General features: G+C 50.3%; 1 protein-coding gene and 2 long non-coding RNA genes across 5 annotated transcripts in view; 1 reads left to right on the forward strand and 2 right to left on the reverse strand.

Annotated features, from left to right (window-relative positions):
- The window catches only part of E2F3 (E2F transcription factor 3), a 77,536-nt gene extending 68,387 nt beyond the window's left edge, over nt 1–9,149 (reverse strand). For 2 of the 3 annotated variants that reach the window (XM_045057062.1, XM_045057061.1), the window contains exon 1: nt 8,450–9,149. In XM_045057062.1, the coding sequence (XP_044912997.1) occupies nt 8,450–8,836 (387 nt within the window). In that variant the 5' untranslated portion in view covers nt 8,837–9,149. Of the gene's footprint in view, nt 1–7,223; nt 7,377–8,449 lie in introns of those variants that run through there. The other variant, XM_019830153.3, reaches the window with a different exon arrangement.
- On the reverse strand, nt 433–7,213 carry LOC123385280. Its single transcript, XR_006597503.1, has 2 exons — nt 3,728–7,213; nt 433–2,208 (listed from the first exon to the last, which is right to left on the reverse strand). It is a non-coding gene; the product is annotated as an uncharacterized LOC123385280 (long non-coding RNA).
- Nucleotides 9,150–9,270: 121 nt separating the features above from the next.
- On the forward strand, nt 9,271–10,330 carry LOC102900930. Its single transcript, XR_006597504.1, has 2 exons — nt 9,271–9,768; nt 10,139–10,330. It is a non-coding gene; the product is annotated as an uncharacterized LOC102900930 (long non-coding RNA).
- The last annotated feature ends 4,423 nt before the right edge of the window (nt 10,331–14,753 follow it).

Here is a 14,753-nt window from a genome sequence, read left to right on the forward strand (position 1 = left end):
GGAGGAGAAAGAGCCCACGAGCAAGTGAATGCACCAGAGGGACACCTGCAGCCTCTCACGTGCCAGGTCAGACCCGAGCTGGGAGGAAGGGAAGGCAGAACGGGAAAGGCGAGGTTTCACCGTACCTCGAACGAGGTGGTAATTAATTTAGTACGTCACGGGAGCAGCCAGCGAAGGCTGCAATTCTGGCATCCTTCTAGAAGCCAGGCAGAGGGAGAGGTGAGGGATGAGGGCGAAGAAGAGACCTAACACAAAAATCGAGGGTCGAGAGGAAGCTGAGAAGGGGAAACGGAGGCCCAGAGGCCGGTTCCCTGACTCTGGAGAGCAACACAGCCCTCCCCTCCTACCCCCTACATTGGGGCCTCGCGCCGCCCAGGCACCCCAATTTCTGCCGTTCAATCTTAAGCCGTGGTTTACTGTGCAAAAGTGAAATCATGTTAACAGTACAACTTTATTAACACATTTAATCACAGAAATAAAGATTTTAGCCACGATGCTGTTACTACTGCTAGTTCTATTGTAATAAGGAGCTTATTTTTCTGTTCCTTCTCCCAAGTCAGTGCACAGCTTATAAAGAGCCACAGATCCGAACAGCTACGTCAGGAGAAAGCAGCCCCGTGCCTCACCCCTCCTGCCCATCGCCGCCATCTGGGGAGGTGGAATTGGGTTTAAACGAACACAGGCTGGTGCTCCATCTTCCAACCCCAGGAGGTAGGTGCTACGATCTTCCCATTTTACAGGTGAGGACATTAAGACACAGAGCAGGTGGTAAGCCCCAGGCCACACAGCCGGCAGGTGGAACCACAATTAGAACTCAGGCAACTCTGGCTCCAGACTCCATCGTCCGACCCTTCACTTTTCATCTTTTAGGTGAGGGTGAGGTCTTGTACGCATGGGCCCCCCCTCTCTCCCAAGGCCTGCCAGACCCAGAAGGGCTCAAAAGGGATGGTGTTTGGGGCCATGGGGCTACAGCTCTGGTTTTCTGTCTCTAGAGCCTTGGAGTAGAAATGGCAGAGGGCAAAGGAGGGGTGAGCCCAAAAGGCTAGGAGTTCACTCCGGTGTCGGGAGCCACAGCATTTGGGGTCATGAAAACAGAGCGTGGAGAAGCCCTTCTCAGCAAGTTCGGGCAGGAGCGTGCCGGAGGAGCCAAAAGGATCTCCAGGGGAGCCAGGCAGGAGGAGCTGGCCCGGAGGACCAAGGGCATTCAGCTTCTTGCTCCCTGAAAGACGGGCTCCATTTACCAAAACATTCTTCCGGGAAAAGGAGTCTCACTGATGACAACTGCCAGCATCGTGCTGCCTCCTGCTCGCTGGCTGGGAGACCATCTCTATCCACGGCCCCTCTCTGTTTTGGGGATTACAGACAGGCCAGAGATCCGAGCCCCTAACGAGTGGAGGAACCACAGCCACCTCAGATTATGTTTCACTTTTAGGCTTCAGGGCTCGAAGGGATTCTATTTTTAAGCTTTCTCGGTTCCACGCGTAAAAGAAGACATTTTCATGAAATTAGTTTTGGGTTTTAGGGGACGGTGGCTTCCTCTGCCAAGAATTAACAGGCCAGTCACTTTGTTAAACCAGAAGTCTTGCTGCAGGAAGAGCATCTAATCCAGCGTCACCGGCCAAGTACCTGGGGACCTGTGAAAGCCACTCCAAGCCACTGAGGGTGCGGATGGCCCAGGATAGAACTTCCAGTACCAGAGCTCCACGGTGTGCCCCTGTCCTGAACAAAGTTTCAGAAATCCTTTTAGGTTCTATTCTCTGTAAAGTCCATCTTTCACCTTTTAAGTGCCAGAAAATGTCACGTACACAGAGAACAAACTTGTAAATAACAAAACGTTAAAAATATTATGTTTTATATAAGCCAGTCACCCCTTCCATTTAAAAAAAAAAAATCCCCTTTCATTTAACATCTAAAATAGCTTTGCTTATCCTGAATCTTTGAGAACAGGTTGTTACTCCAAGACCCACTGTTCAAAAGACACTTCTATGCGTGCCCATTAAAAAAAAAAAATGTCACCACTCCTAAAAGGGAGTTTTCTACACATCCCAATTTCCCCATCTAGAGCACATGAGACGCGGTTAACTTTCTCTTGGTGAATGAGGCTTCCTCTAAGAATTCAAAGTCTCCAGTTTCAGTCCTGGCTTTGCCATTAGCTAGCTTGTGACCTTGGGAAAGTAACTGAACTCCGCTGGGGCTTAATTTCTTCACCTGCAAAACGAAGCAGATTGGGTCAGACAGCTCTCAGCGTTATGACTCACACCAAGACCTCAGGAGTTGTCAGTTGTTGCCTATGCTAACCTAAAGCATTATTCTTAGAGACTGTCAAGTTATAAGAATATTGCCTAGACCCTACAGATAGCCCCAGACAGCTGGGCCACAGCAACAGAAAACAGACTGAAGTATAGTTGACCCTTGAACGCAGGTTTGAACTACATGGGTCCACTTGTATGAGGGATTTTTTTTTGGTTTTTCTTTTCTTTTTTTTTTTTTTACAGTACTCTTAAGTGTATTTTCTCTTCCTTGTGATTTTCTTTTTTTTTTTTTTAATTTTTTTTTTCAACGTTTATTTTTGGGACAGAGAGAGACAGAGCATGAACGGGGGAGGGGCAGAGAGAGGGAGACACAGAATCGGAAACAGGCTCCAGGCTCCGAGCCATCAGCCCAGAGCCTGACGCGGGGCTCGAACTCACGGAGCGCGAGATCGTGACCTGGCTGAAGTCGGACGCTCAACCGACTGCGCCACCCAGGCGCCCCCCTTGTGATTTTCTTAATAACATTTTCTGTGCTCTGGCTTACTTTATTGTAACACTGTGAACAATATGTATGCAAAAGATGTGTTAACTGTGTTATTTCTGGTCAACAGTAGGCCACTGGTAGTTAAGTTTTTGGGGAGTCAAGAGCTCTACTCAGATTTTTTTACTCTGTGTGTGTGTGTGCATGTGCGTGTAAGCTGTTCAAGGGTCAACTTTTCTTCTTTTTATCCTCTCCTTGTTCCATCAGCTGTCAATTCTCCCATCATCCTCCAGCTGACATAAACCCCTGCCTTAGTTTACAAATCTAAGTAGTAGCTTCTTGCTTTGCTCAGGTTCCCCAGCAAAGCACAGCGCACGGGCCTCATGATAAAATCTGGCAACCAATGGGCGTTATCTCTTCTTGTTCAAAGCGGTCTTGTAGATGACTATGGCCGCCATGGCCCCAAGACTGCCCCCCGTTAGGGCTTGGGGAAGACTGAGAATGCAATCTTGTAACCTGTACATTCTTCTAGTTCTAAAAACACACTGCTTTGTGGGGGGAGGGGGGAGGGAGGGAAGTGTTTGAAGCGAAAGTGACAACAGAAAATAAACCAATTTCCTTCTTATTGGAGCAAACCTTTGTGCACTATCCCTCTGTATTCCCCCCCCCCCCCCCCCCCACGCACACACGAGCTTCCCGTCCCCATCTCTGCTGTTGCTTTTCCAAGCCCTTCGGTTGTATAACTTTTCTTGGTGTTAAGATACATTTTCCAAGTCACTCTTTGAAGCCAACGAGAGGATCAGAGTAGGAGGAAGGAGATACCGTTAGTGGTTTCCTATATTTACTGCTTTCCCAGTTATTGTCCCTTCTTGGTCCCATGAAAAATGATTAGTAGAAAAAAAGGCTTCTTAGCAGTTGTAACTATGGTCCCTACAACACAATTTTTAAGCTGAGAACAAGCATGAAAATACGCATTAAACCGCATACTTCCTACCTCAAGGAATTCAGGAAAAGTTCCTTTTTAAAAACTGAATGGAAACAGAGAATCTGATTAAGAACCGAAATCTACTTCTGTGCTGTGCACACTCTGGGGGTGATTTCGCGGGCACCGACACGGGACTGGATATCATGAGCGCGAGCCAGTGTTGGTTTTCACTCCTCCTGGTTTCAAAACGTTGGTGGGAAAATAGGTGGTTCAAAAAGGAACGGGAGCTGGTTGGCCCGGCCAAGTGGAAGACAAGGAAATCCCATGAAATCAGAAAACCAGCCAGAAAATGAACGCAGACTCCTATCTGAAGCTTTGCCAAATGGATCCCAGTCCTGTGGAAAGGGGTTAAAGGGGTGGGTGGTAGATCTCTAGGGAGGCAATAAAGACAGAAGAGTTAAAAGGAAACTACTGCATCAGACCTCTGAAAAACAAGAATAAAAGCAACTTTCCCCTCACAGCCTCTAAATCTGCAGGTGCTGCTTTTTATTCAGGTCTAAGCTTTGAGTATTATTTTCTGTTTTCAAGGCAGCTTTACACAGAGCAGCATTAATCTCCGAATCTACTCTTCCAAGGTGACGACTTATAGAAAAACAACAACGACGACAAAAAGTCCTTCCCTGTTTGCAAGCTTGGGTTCCTTAGCTCACAGGGCCACAGTTGAGGGTGCTTTGTCTCAGAGGATGATTAGAGTGGTGCCCTTGGTACTGATTATAGTGGAGCTATTTGCACTGCCCGCGTCTGGGCACCGCATTATATTAAAACTTCCATTTTGGGGTATGTAGCGACTAAAAATTCTCTCCTAGTTTAAACTTGGCATCAATCATGTATCTCAGCAGAAGCAAGATTATTGAGTATAGAACCACAGGAACCCAGCATTTTTCTTTTATACTTGCACAGGAAAAAAACCAGTTCCGGCTATATACATGGTCTATGGTTCCTCCATTCTTACACAGAAATTTCAAGCATGTGGGTTCTTTCCCAAAGTGTAATCAGCAGGCTGCTGTGACTGGATTAAATTAAATCAGATGTGAAAGGCCACTGTCTCTTGCATTAATATATCCCAAATTTTCTAGGCCTTGGATGAAATCATTTCATCCACGAGGGAGAAAATGATGAAGTCCTTTCTGCTCCAGAAAATAGCTCCTCTGTGGTTCTCTACAGTTCTTCCATTTCCAACAGTTCACCATCTGAACACGAATTTACCTAGAGCGTGCCTCTGACCTGGCGACGATGGACAGCTCAGTCCTACAAACGCCACCAAACACAGACTGCACCCAAAAGTTAGCAGGTCCGTGGCGTCATGGGAGGAGCGGAGCCCAGGCAAAAAAAAGTGGGGATGAGTCGATCTAAATTTATCACAACCCAAGGCACAAGATCATGCTCAGGCAGTTCAACACCATCTCTATATATTCCTGTCCTACTGACATGCCCCCGTTTTACCCATTGCTGGGACAGCCATGTTTTGTGGATTTAAAAACCCAGACTAATTGGGTGTAAGGAATGACATATCCCTTTAGAAAACTCGTAACCATTTTACTCATACATGTAAACAAAGGAGGGCTGTACACGAGGTCCCATACAGTTGCTCTAAGTTATAAAAGAAGTAACATTTCTGGATCGTAGTTTTATTGGGCATCTACACTACTCGCCAGGCACTGTGCTAAGCGTTTTACACGGATTCTCATATTTAACCCTTCAAAAAAAACCTTAACGGCAATATTGCTGTTGTTCCTATTTTACAAAAGAGGAAAACTGTTTTGAGAAATTAAGTTATTTGCCTAAGAGCACGAAACCTGTAAATGATAAGAGGCGACTTGGCCAGTAAGGTAGTACTCCTATTTTCTTCCCCAAAAGGTGAGGATCTGCTCCCGTTAAGTTCTTAGATGTTCTTGAGAACTAGAACCAGCTGGGTCTGCAACTCTGGCCTCCCGAACAGAATTCTCAACCTCTTCTTGGACACAAAGTGTTTGAATGGTCTCTTTGCTCAACCAATCACTCAGCCATCCCCATGCTGTCATTCCCGGTTTAGGGAAAGAAGATGAACAAAATTTCAAGACTGGAATCACAGTCTAATACAATTTTGATAAGAAGAAAATCACACTTCACGTTCAATGCTCATGACTTTGGAATAATAATCTCATGGCAAAAAAGATAAAGTTTTGAAAGAACTTGGAAGCCAGTGCGGATAATTTTTACACTTTAAATACAATGAAGTCCAGGGAAGTTTGGCTAGACAAGTTTTGGAGGCTCCAAGAGCAGGCTAAGAGTCAAAACAAAACAAAACAAAACAAAACAAAACAAAACAAAACACCAGCAATCTGGTGGTGGTCTCATAACTTCCCATTGTCAAAAGTACTCTCCCATAAGTCTGAATCCAATGCAAGAATTATGTCAATAGCTGGTTGTTTCCGGTTAAGTTTATGATATAGTAACACGACTGTGTAAGGGGCCAATATGCTTAAAATATATCCAAAGATGTTTAGGTCAGGTCAAGTAACAGTATTTAACGCCAAAAGCATGGAATATTCTTGTGACTGAGATCCAGCATACTGGATACAGTGTGTCTAAGTAGGTACTGAACTCTATCTCCCCCCTGCTGGCAGACCCTTGTCACTAAAAACCAGGAGCTTCTTTGAGACTATCACACATCCTCAGCAAGTATCTCTGGGGCTGGAAAGCAGTTAAGACCCAGCCATGGGAGAAACTGGAAAGAGTATGGGAATAAGAAATTTTCGTTATTCCAAGACCCGTCTCATTTCCCCAAGTGCTGCCTATGTGCTGACTTTCTTAAGGACCCCTGCAAAATCTTGATTCTCCAAAAAACAAACCCATTTGGAACTGACACAAGGTGAGGTCAACGACTGGTATTTATCAACCATTTATCTGACTCTCGTTGGTTGCCAGCCTCGTGGGGGCCAAGCCTCACCACGAGGGTGAAGACAGGAGCCATGGAGGAAGGGAATGAAGGAGAAAAAGGAGAAAGGGGAGAGACCTCCGGGCCACACTTCTTTCGAGTATCAACAAAAAGAGAAGCCGCATACTGACCTAAATCATCTCTCAAAGGCGCTTTATAAATTACAGGGACAAAGGGAGGGGGTGGCGGGTGGCCTGGGAATCCTACAGACACCCTACCCTCTGACCCGCCCCCCTCCCCCTCCAGCACAAGGGAAGAAGACAGAAAACAGAGCTCAACTCGGCCATTGGCGAGAAGCCCCCCCCCTCCGGTTTTCAATCGCCCATCCATCGGCCCCCTAGAAAAAGATACATGTAAACACCATACCCACCCCCCGGGGCGGACACTCCCGGCCCGAGGTTCCTAGAACCGGAGGCCGGGGCATTTACTTACTTAGATTTTTCTTGCTTACTCATTTCCCTCAAGCACCCAACCCCCCGTTCCCACTCCAAAACCCCGCTCAACCGCCTACCCCCACGGCTCCAGCCCCTAACAGAATCCGGTGCCCCCCGCGGCGGCGGCAGCCCCCGAGCCGTCCCGGTCACTAACCTGCTGCTGTAAGGGCATTTCCGAAACCAGCCTGGCTCCGGGGGAGGTGGGGGGGCCGGCTGGAGAGGGGGCCCGGAGGGCCGAGCAGACCGGCGGCGCCGGGCGAGGGCGGGCGCCCGTGGTGAGGGGGGGGGGGGGTTAGGGAGAGCAGAGGGAGGGTGGCCGCGCCGGGGGCGGGTGCGAGGGCGCCGGGACCGTCCCAGGCCAGGGAGCCGGCGAGCAGGAGGAAGTGGGTGCCCCCCTCTCCCCCTCCAGCGCCCCCTCCCGCCGCCGCCTCCTCCCCAGTCACAGGCGCGTCCTCCGCGCACGTGTGCGAAACGTCACCGGCGGGTCCCGGAGAGAGGGACAGACCCAGCCGGCGGGACGGGAACACGGCTGCCCCCGCCCTCCGTCGCCGGGGGGCGGGGAGGGGGACAGGGCGGGGAAGGAAGGGGCAAGGGGAGAGGCGGGTCAAGGGCAGGCCCGGGGCCCGGCGAGGAAGGCCCGGGCGCTCGGGCCACGCGGGCGCCGCCGCTGCCACCGCCAGGATGCGCCCAGGCCGGGTCGCCTGCCCGCGGGTCCCTCGCCCCCAGACAGCCCACGCCCCAGCTCGCACCCGGCTTCCAGCCCCACCTCCCCCGCCGCCCCTCTCCGCCTCCCCCACCCCTTTGTTGCCGGGAGTTCCAGATCCCAAAATGTGTCAAGCGCAGCCTGGCAGAGCCCCTGCGCCCCGAGCACGCCTCAGGGACCCCGGGCCGCCAGCGGGCCTCTGAGGCCGGCGGAGGGGGTGGGGCGATCACCCCAACTGTCCCCCCGGTTTCCAGCCCCCAGAGTCCCCCACTCCCCAGTTCACTACTCCCTCCCCCCCACCCCCTTCTCCATCCGGGGCGTGACCCCTTCCTACGCCCGAGAAAGAGGAAGCTTCGAGTTGGAGGGGAGGGGAGGGTGGGGGTAGGGAAAAGTGCAGGAAAAGAAGGGGGGACCGCGAAAAGTTTCGGAGTGTTTGACGTGGTCCGCGCCAAGGCGATCCCCGCTGCCCCGCGCGCCTGGCGGAGCCCCCAGACCTCCGGGCGCAGGGGGGCAGTGCACGAGGCTAACAATAAAGCCCCGTTGGAGGGGCGGCCGCCGAGGCCCGCGACGCTCGGCCCTGCGCCGTCCCGGGGCGGCCCGCAGCGCGCCCACCACCCCGCGCGGTGCGAGCCCACCTCCCGCCCGGGCTGGGGACGGTGGGAACCGGAGGGCATTACCGGAGGGCCGCCGCCGCCGCCGCCGCCGCGTCCCAGCGCTGGTGGCTGCTGCAGCAGCCCGGCTCTGCTGGAGGGTCCGTGCGGCGTGGTGTAGAGGAGGCTGCCGGCCGTCTGCTCCGCGCCGGGGGCACTGGGGAGGAGGGGGCCGGCGGCGACGGCGCCGCTTTGGAGGGAAGAGGAACAGGAGGTGGTGGAAGTGTTCGTGGTGAGGATCTGGATGTACGCGCCCGGGGCGGCAGCGGCGGCGGCGGCGGGGAAGCCGGGGCTGGCTAGCAGTGCCCTTTTGTCCATGGAGGCTGCTGCGGCGGCGGCGACGACAGCCGCCCCCTCCCCACCCCCGGCGGTCACCAGGTACTGCTCCAGGGCGGGCTGGATCCCCTTTCTCATCTCTCGCTCCTGCTCTTTTTATTGCTATGGTATATTAATGTATTGTTTTCAATTTCTTTTATTATTTGCAGTCGGAGTTTCCAAGTCTCTCCTCCTTCTCTCCTCCCCGCCCGGCGCTTCCGAGCCCCTTCTGTCTCGTTTCTTTTTATTTTTCCGCACCGCACGGGCACCGGGGGCCAAAAATAATCGGGGCTCTGGAGAGAGGAGGGTCCCGGCCGCACGGATATCGGGCCCCGAGGGGGGATGGAGGCGTCGGGGGCGGCCGATGCAACGGATTGCGAGGCGGCGGCGGCAGCCCGGGTGCTGCGGCCGGCAGCTGAAAAATGGCTCCAGGAAGCTGCTGCTGACAATGAATGAAGGGATACGGTTTACGCGCCAAGGTCCTCCCGCGAAACTCAGATTTCCCGCCGGCTTTTCAAATCATATTTGCATATCCCCGCCCTTCAACCCGCCGAGGACCGTTCCCACAGCCCATTGGGCCTCTAGCTCCTTACTTAAGTCCCAATCGTGGCGCAGGGCCGCGGCTGGCTAGTTTCCATTGGCTGTCTTGCATCACGGTTACCGGGGCGACAGGGGCCTCATTTGCATAGACCTCCTTGATTGGCTAAGGGAGAGCAGGGTCTTTGGGAGGTGGGGCAAAAGCCTTTCCTTCTCTCCCACGGAAAGCCACGCCTTGTCCAAGCTCCGCCCGGTCCCCGCCCGCACGCCGGGCGGGGGCTGCTGACCTGGGCAGGCGCTCAGCGCCCCGCAGACTCAGTGTCAATCCGGTCTGGAGCGCAAGTTTCGCTTTTAGAAATTGTCAAGGTGACCAAGGGGACACTTGCGGGAATTCTCTTTCCTTTGGCCAGTCAGTGTAATAGATGAGCAAAATCTGGAGATTCTCCCAAATATGTTCCAAAGGCAAGTTGGACCACGCGGACGATGCCTGGCAGGTGGGAACTGAGCCCTTTAAATGTGGGTTTCTCTTTTCCTGAAATCCAACCAATGCCGCCGCGAGAGCTGATCCCGAGGCCCAGCCTGATAGACAGAAGCATGTGGGCAGACAGGGATCGTGGGGGCAGAAGGTTCGACTGACGTGACTGCGGGCACCAGTTTAGTTAGCATTCCAGATGATTCCTGGTAGCTTCATTATTAGCCGGGACTGGGTTTAAGTAAAAATTAAACTCTGAAATGTTTTGAGCGAAAGCTTACCACGAGTATGGGTTTTGAGTCCGGCAGACACCCCCCTTCCCTTCCCCGCCCCCCACTGGCCCAGAAGCACCCAGGGCAGTTAATCAAGGCTAACCTGGGACTGATCTGCAGGTTTCTAATCCGCCAAGCAGTAATCCGAAGAAGTACACGCTTCCCACGATGACGTCTTGCTCCCAGCAAACGCTGCACGCCCAGGCACCACCAAGCGCTTTACAATCTCGGTTTCCTACCAAGTTCTCTGACTAAAAGCAAACGCAACGACACAGACCTATTCGGAAACATTTTAAAAGATTTTTCTTTTTCTTCTCTTTCTCTTTCTTTTTTTTTCTTTTTCTTTTCTTTCTTTCTTTCTTTCTTTTTTTTTTTAGTAAACTAGAATTTGTCACCAGAAGTCTATTAAGTTACTGTCAAACGGACTTCTGTACTGATGCCAACTATTCGTGGGTCTTAAAATTGAAGACTGCTTCTGTGAGACAGGACAGGAAAAGGAACGCCTGCAGGATTGTGGGGAAAGGTGTACCCGTCAGTTAGTCATCGTTTACTATTCCAGTCGCTGAGAATTGTACAAAATAGCTGCTAAGCTGGCGTTCAGGGGGTGATGAGGGTCGGGATCCTTAAAGCCCATATGCAAAACTTTATTATTGTTATTAATAATACGAATTTACAAAAACTCACATACTCAGTCTTAGGAAAGGCCTGACTCGATCTGTCAGTCCAGGCTAGGACTTTCTTAAAACTTTCAGTCCTGTTACCTAGGTTGAAACAGGATGAGCTAAAAAGTACTGTTAAAGCTTGCCCCCGGCTCAGGTGCGCAAGGAGGCAAGCTAGTGGAGGCCACGGCCTAGTACTCAAACATTCATGGATGCTCTTTCATAAAGCTTCATAAAACCTTTAGGGCTGATTAGGTGGTACTCGAAGGGCATCAGTTCCTGGTTGGACGAGAGGCGTAGTGTTATCAGCAGCTTCCTCGACCTTGTTCCATCATCGTAGCTTTCCACTGTGGGTCCCTGCTGAGGAACCCAGTGCTGTAACTACTCAGATAATACCACCTGTAAAACGTCACTGGTGGCACGCATTCGGTGGTGGGAAAGAGGGGACCCGCAGTTCTAAGATTAGAGACAAGCCCTGGATTTGGAACTGAGCGCCAAAATCCCTGCTAGAGCTCCCCACGGGTGGTCACGCCAAGATGAATACGGCCCGATCACAAAGGAGCAAACGTTCCCAGTCCAGAGCCACACCTGTGATTCTCATTTAGAAAGCTTTGAAATACTTATTCTGCATTAGCCAAGTTATATTTTTTAATGCAGGGCATTTGGTAGAAAACAAACGTTTTGACACGGTAACATGCGGTGAACCCCAGGATGAAGTGGTAGAGAGAAGGGTCCGAAGAGAGAAGAGAAGGTGTTGGAAAACGAGATGCGAAAATTTGAGGTAGGTCTATTGATTTGCGGAGAGGCAGCATGTTTTCATAGAAAGATGATGGGCTTTGGAGCCAGAGTGATGTGGGGTTAAATTATAGCTCTGCCACTTACTGGTTCTATAACTTTAATCTTTAAAAGCCTGTTTTCTCCTATGGTAAGTGGGAACCCCTATTGCAGGGCCCACATTACAAGGTCGCGATGAAAAGAGGCGATAATAATTGTGAAGTGCCAGGCATATACCAAGCGCTCAGTAAGTGGTAGCTCTTTATGCTTCTACTTAATGGTGCGGTTTGCAGTTCTGTGTCGTCCAGCCTGACTCCCAGCCTCCAATCTTCCTGTCGTCCCTGGACGTCCACATGCTGCGGCAGCGTGGCTTTGTCCCAGAGTGGGAGCACAGTCGTGTCCTGATTAGTAGGGATTACAGCATCCTGACTCAGAAGTTCCGGGTGATAAAATAAAGTGAGCTCCGCCGCTCATCCCACTACCCACTTCATCTGTTGGGGGCTAACTTCTGGCTGGTTCCGAAGTCTGAGCCTTCCCGACCTTCCCTTGAAGGTCAGGCTCATCCAGCACGAGAGCCAGACAGCTCTCGCCTTCCTCTTGCTCTGACAGTCGTCCCAAACAGCTGGTTGTTGCAGAGTTGGCCTGGGTAGCTGGTTGAATGGTGGCCCCCCAAAACCAAACCAAAACCAAAACCACGTCTTTATCCTAATCTCTGGAACCTGTACTGTGAGCTTATTTGGAAAAAGGGATCTTTACAGATGTAATTGAGTCAAGAATCTCAAGGTAAGGGCGTTCCGAATGATGTGGGTGAGCCCTAAATCCAATGACCTGTATCCTTACAAGAGACGCCCGGAGGAAAGGTGCGGAGGGGAGGAGAGGCTTTGTGAAGATGGAAGCAGGGGTTGGAATGAAAGTCAAGAAATGCCGCCCGCCACCAGCAGCTGGAAGAGGCAAGGGGTAGCATCTCCCACAGAGCCCCTGGAGGGAGCAGCCCCCCGCGCCCAACCTGTAGATTGTGGACTGCTGGCCTCTAGACCTGGGATAGAATACGTTTCTACTGTGTTGAGCTACCCAGCTTGGCAATTTATTATGGCAGCCCTGGGGAACTAATGCAGTCTGTTAGCCTGCCTACCTGAGTCTCAAACCTCTTAGCTGCTACTCACCTTGTTTTGTGGCGCCACGAAGATACCGTTCCTTGCTGGACACCAGTGACACTAAGTGTCAGCCTGGGCTGTAACCCCCGTTGAAGATCTTTCAAAGTGTGACTTGTTCCAGACTTAACCTAAGGAGTCTATAAAAATGCAGATTCCTGAGCTCTACCCAAACCTAAGGAGTCAGAGTCCTTTGAGGCAGAGCCCAAGAATCTTATTTAACAAGACCCTCCAGGTAATTTCTTCAAGCCCTAGAGATGGAGAGCCAGAGTCAGCTGTATGACTTTGGACTTCTTTCCATTATTTCCTTTTCTAGCTACAGCTGGAGTTGCCAACGCCTTGTTGGGTGTTTGTCATCTTCGTGGCCCTTCTCATCCTGCCAGTTAACATAACGAGCGCTGAATTCCTATTCATTCACACGTACGTGCACACACACACACACACACACACACACACACACACGCTCGTACTTTATATATAAAGTTTGATGTTACAATCTTTTCTAAAAGTCTTTGTTTTCTTTTTTATTTAAAAATTTTGGGGGGCGCCTGGGTGGCTCAGTCAGTTAAGCATCCGACTTCAGCTCAGGTCATGATCTCACAGTCCGTGAGTTCGAGGCCCGTGTCGGGCTCTGTGCTGACAGCTCTGAGCCTGGAGCCTGTTTCAGATTCTGTGTCTCCCTCTCTCTGACCCTCCCCCGTTCATGCTCTGTCTCTGTCTCAAAAGTAAATAAACATTGAAAAAAATTAAAAAAAAATTTTAATGTTTATTTTTGAGAGAGAGAGAGAAAGCACGAGTGGGGGAGGGGCAGAGAGAGAGGGAGACAGAGAATCTGAAGCAGGCTCCAGCCTCCACACTGACAGCAGAGAGCCCAATGCGGGGCTCGAACTCATGAACCATGAGATCATGACCTGAGCCGGTTAGACGCTTAACTGACTGAGCCCCCCGGGTGTCCCAAAAGTCTTCATTTTCAATTTCAAAATACAATTTTGCCAACATCCATAAGATCGATATATATAATATCCAGGAAACAGTACTATTAAACAGTTTTGTGGCAATTCACTATTAAGTCTTCAGATAAAAAATTGTAGGTTCAGGAAATTAAAGAAACTGATCATAAGCCCAGAAAATCTTTGGAACATCTAACATTTAAAATTGTGCCTCTTTGGGGTGCCTGGGTGGCTCATTTGGTTAAGCATCCAACTTCAGCTCAGGTCATGATCTTGTGGCTGGTGGGTTTGAGCCCCACGCTGGGCTCTATGCTGATGGCTCAGAGTCTGCAGCCTGCTTTGGATTCTGTCTCTCTCTCTCTCTCTGCTCCTCTTCCCCTCACACTCTCTCTCAGAAATAAACATTAAAAAAAATTAAAAAGAAAAAAAATAAATGAAATTGTGCCTCTAATTCCAGTTCAAGCAAGTCTGGTTACCACATTGGATTTGAGTGTATGGCTTTAAATTTTAGGGTCTGGAGAAGATTAGTTTAAGAATTTAAGGTTCTTGTAGTGCAATTCAGGTAGTTGCCCATAGAGAAATAAGCTTCTCTGTTTTTATCTTCCTGGTTAGGAAGAGGAACGTGTCCTGAAGCCATTACCACATCAAACACTAATAACAAAATTTCTAGGTGCTTATCCTAGAAAATTGACCATTATAGTTATTATAGATTGTGGCTTAGATACCTGTGTAGTTTCTTGTCTTCGGCTCTTTGTGCACGAAGGTACTGTTTGGATAGAATTTTTGCATTTTTAAATAAATCTAGGATGAACTTCAGGCACAGACCATGGTTGTCAATCCCCTCTACTGAGTCTGTATCTCTGATTGGAGTCCAGGGATGTGCCTTATAAACAGGACCGTTGTGATGCAGGTGGTCCACTGAACGCACTTGGAGAAAGCCACACGGGCATCCATCCATGACCTAGCAATCTCTGCCCTCTAAACTGGCTTCTTAGGCAACTGTGGCAGAGAAAATTCCCTTGTAGGTAGTGTCTTTTGAGTAGCTAATGTTACCATTGTTAGCATAAGCATTTATTTAGACTGTACTGTGATTGCAAATTGCCTCTTACAAAAGCTCTTCCTGGTCACTTAACAAGTAATGCTATGGAGACAAATTAGATGAGTGGAAAAGAAAGGTATGATCTCAAAGGTGTGTGTGTTT

Source organism: Felis catus, chromosome B2 (assembly GCF_018350175.1).
Source record: "Felis catus isolate Fca126 chromosome B2, F.catus_Fca126_mat1.0, whole genome shotgun sequence".
Lineage (NCBI taxonomy): Eukaryota > Metazoa > Chordata > Mammalia > Carnivora > Felidae > Felis > Felis catus.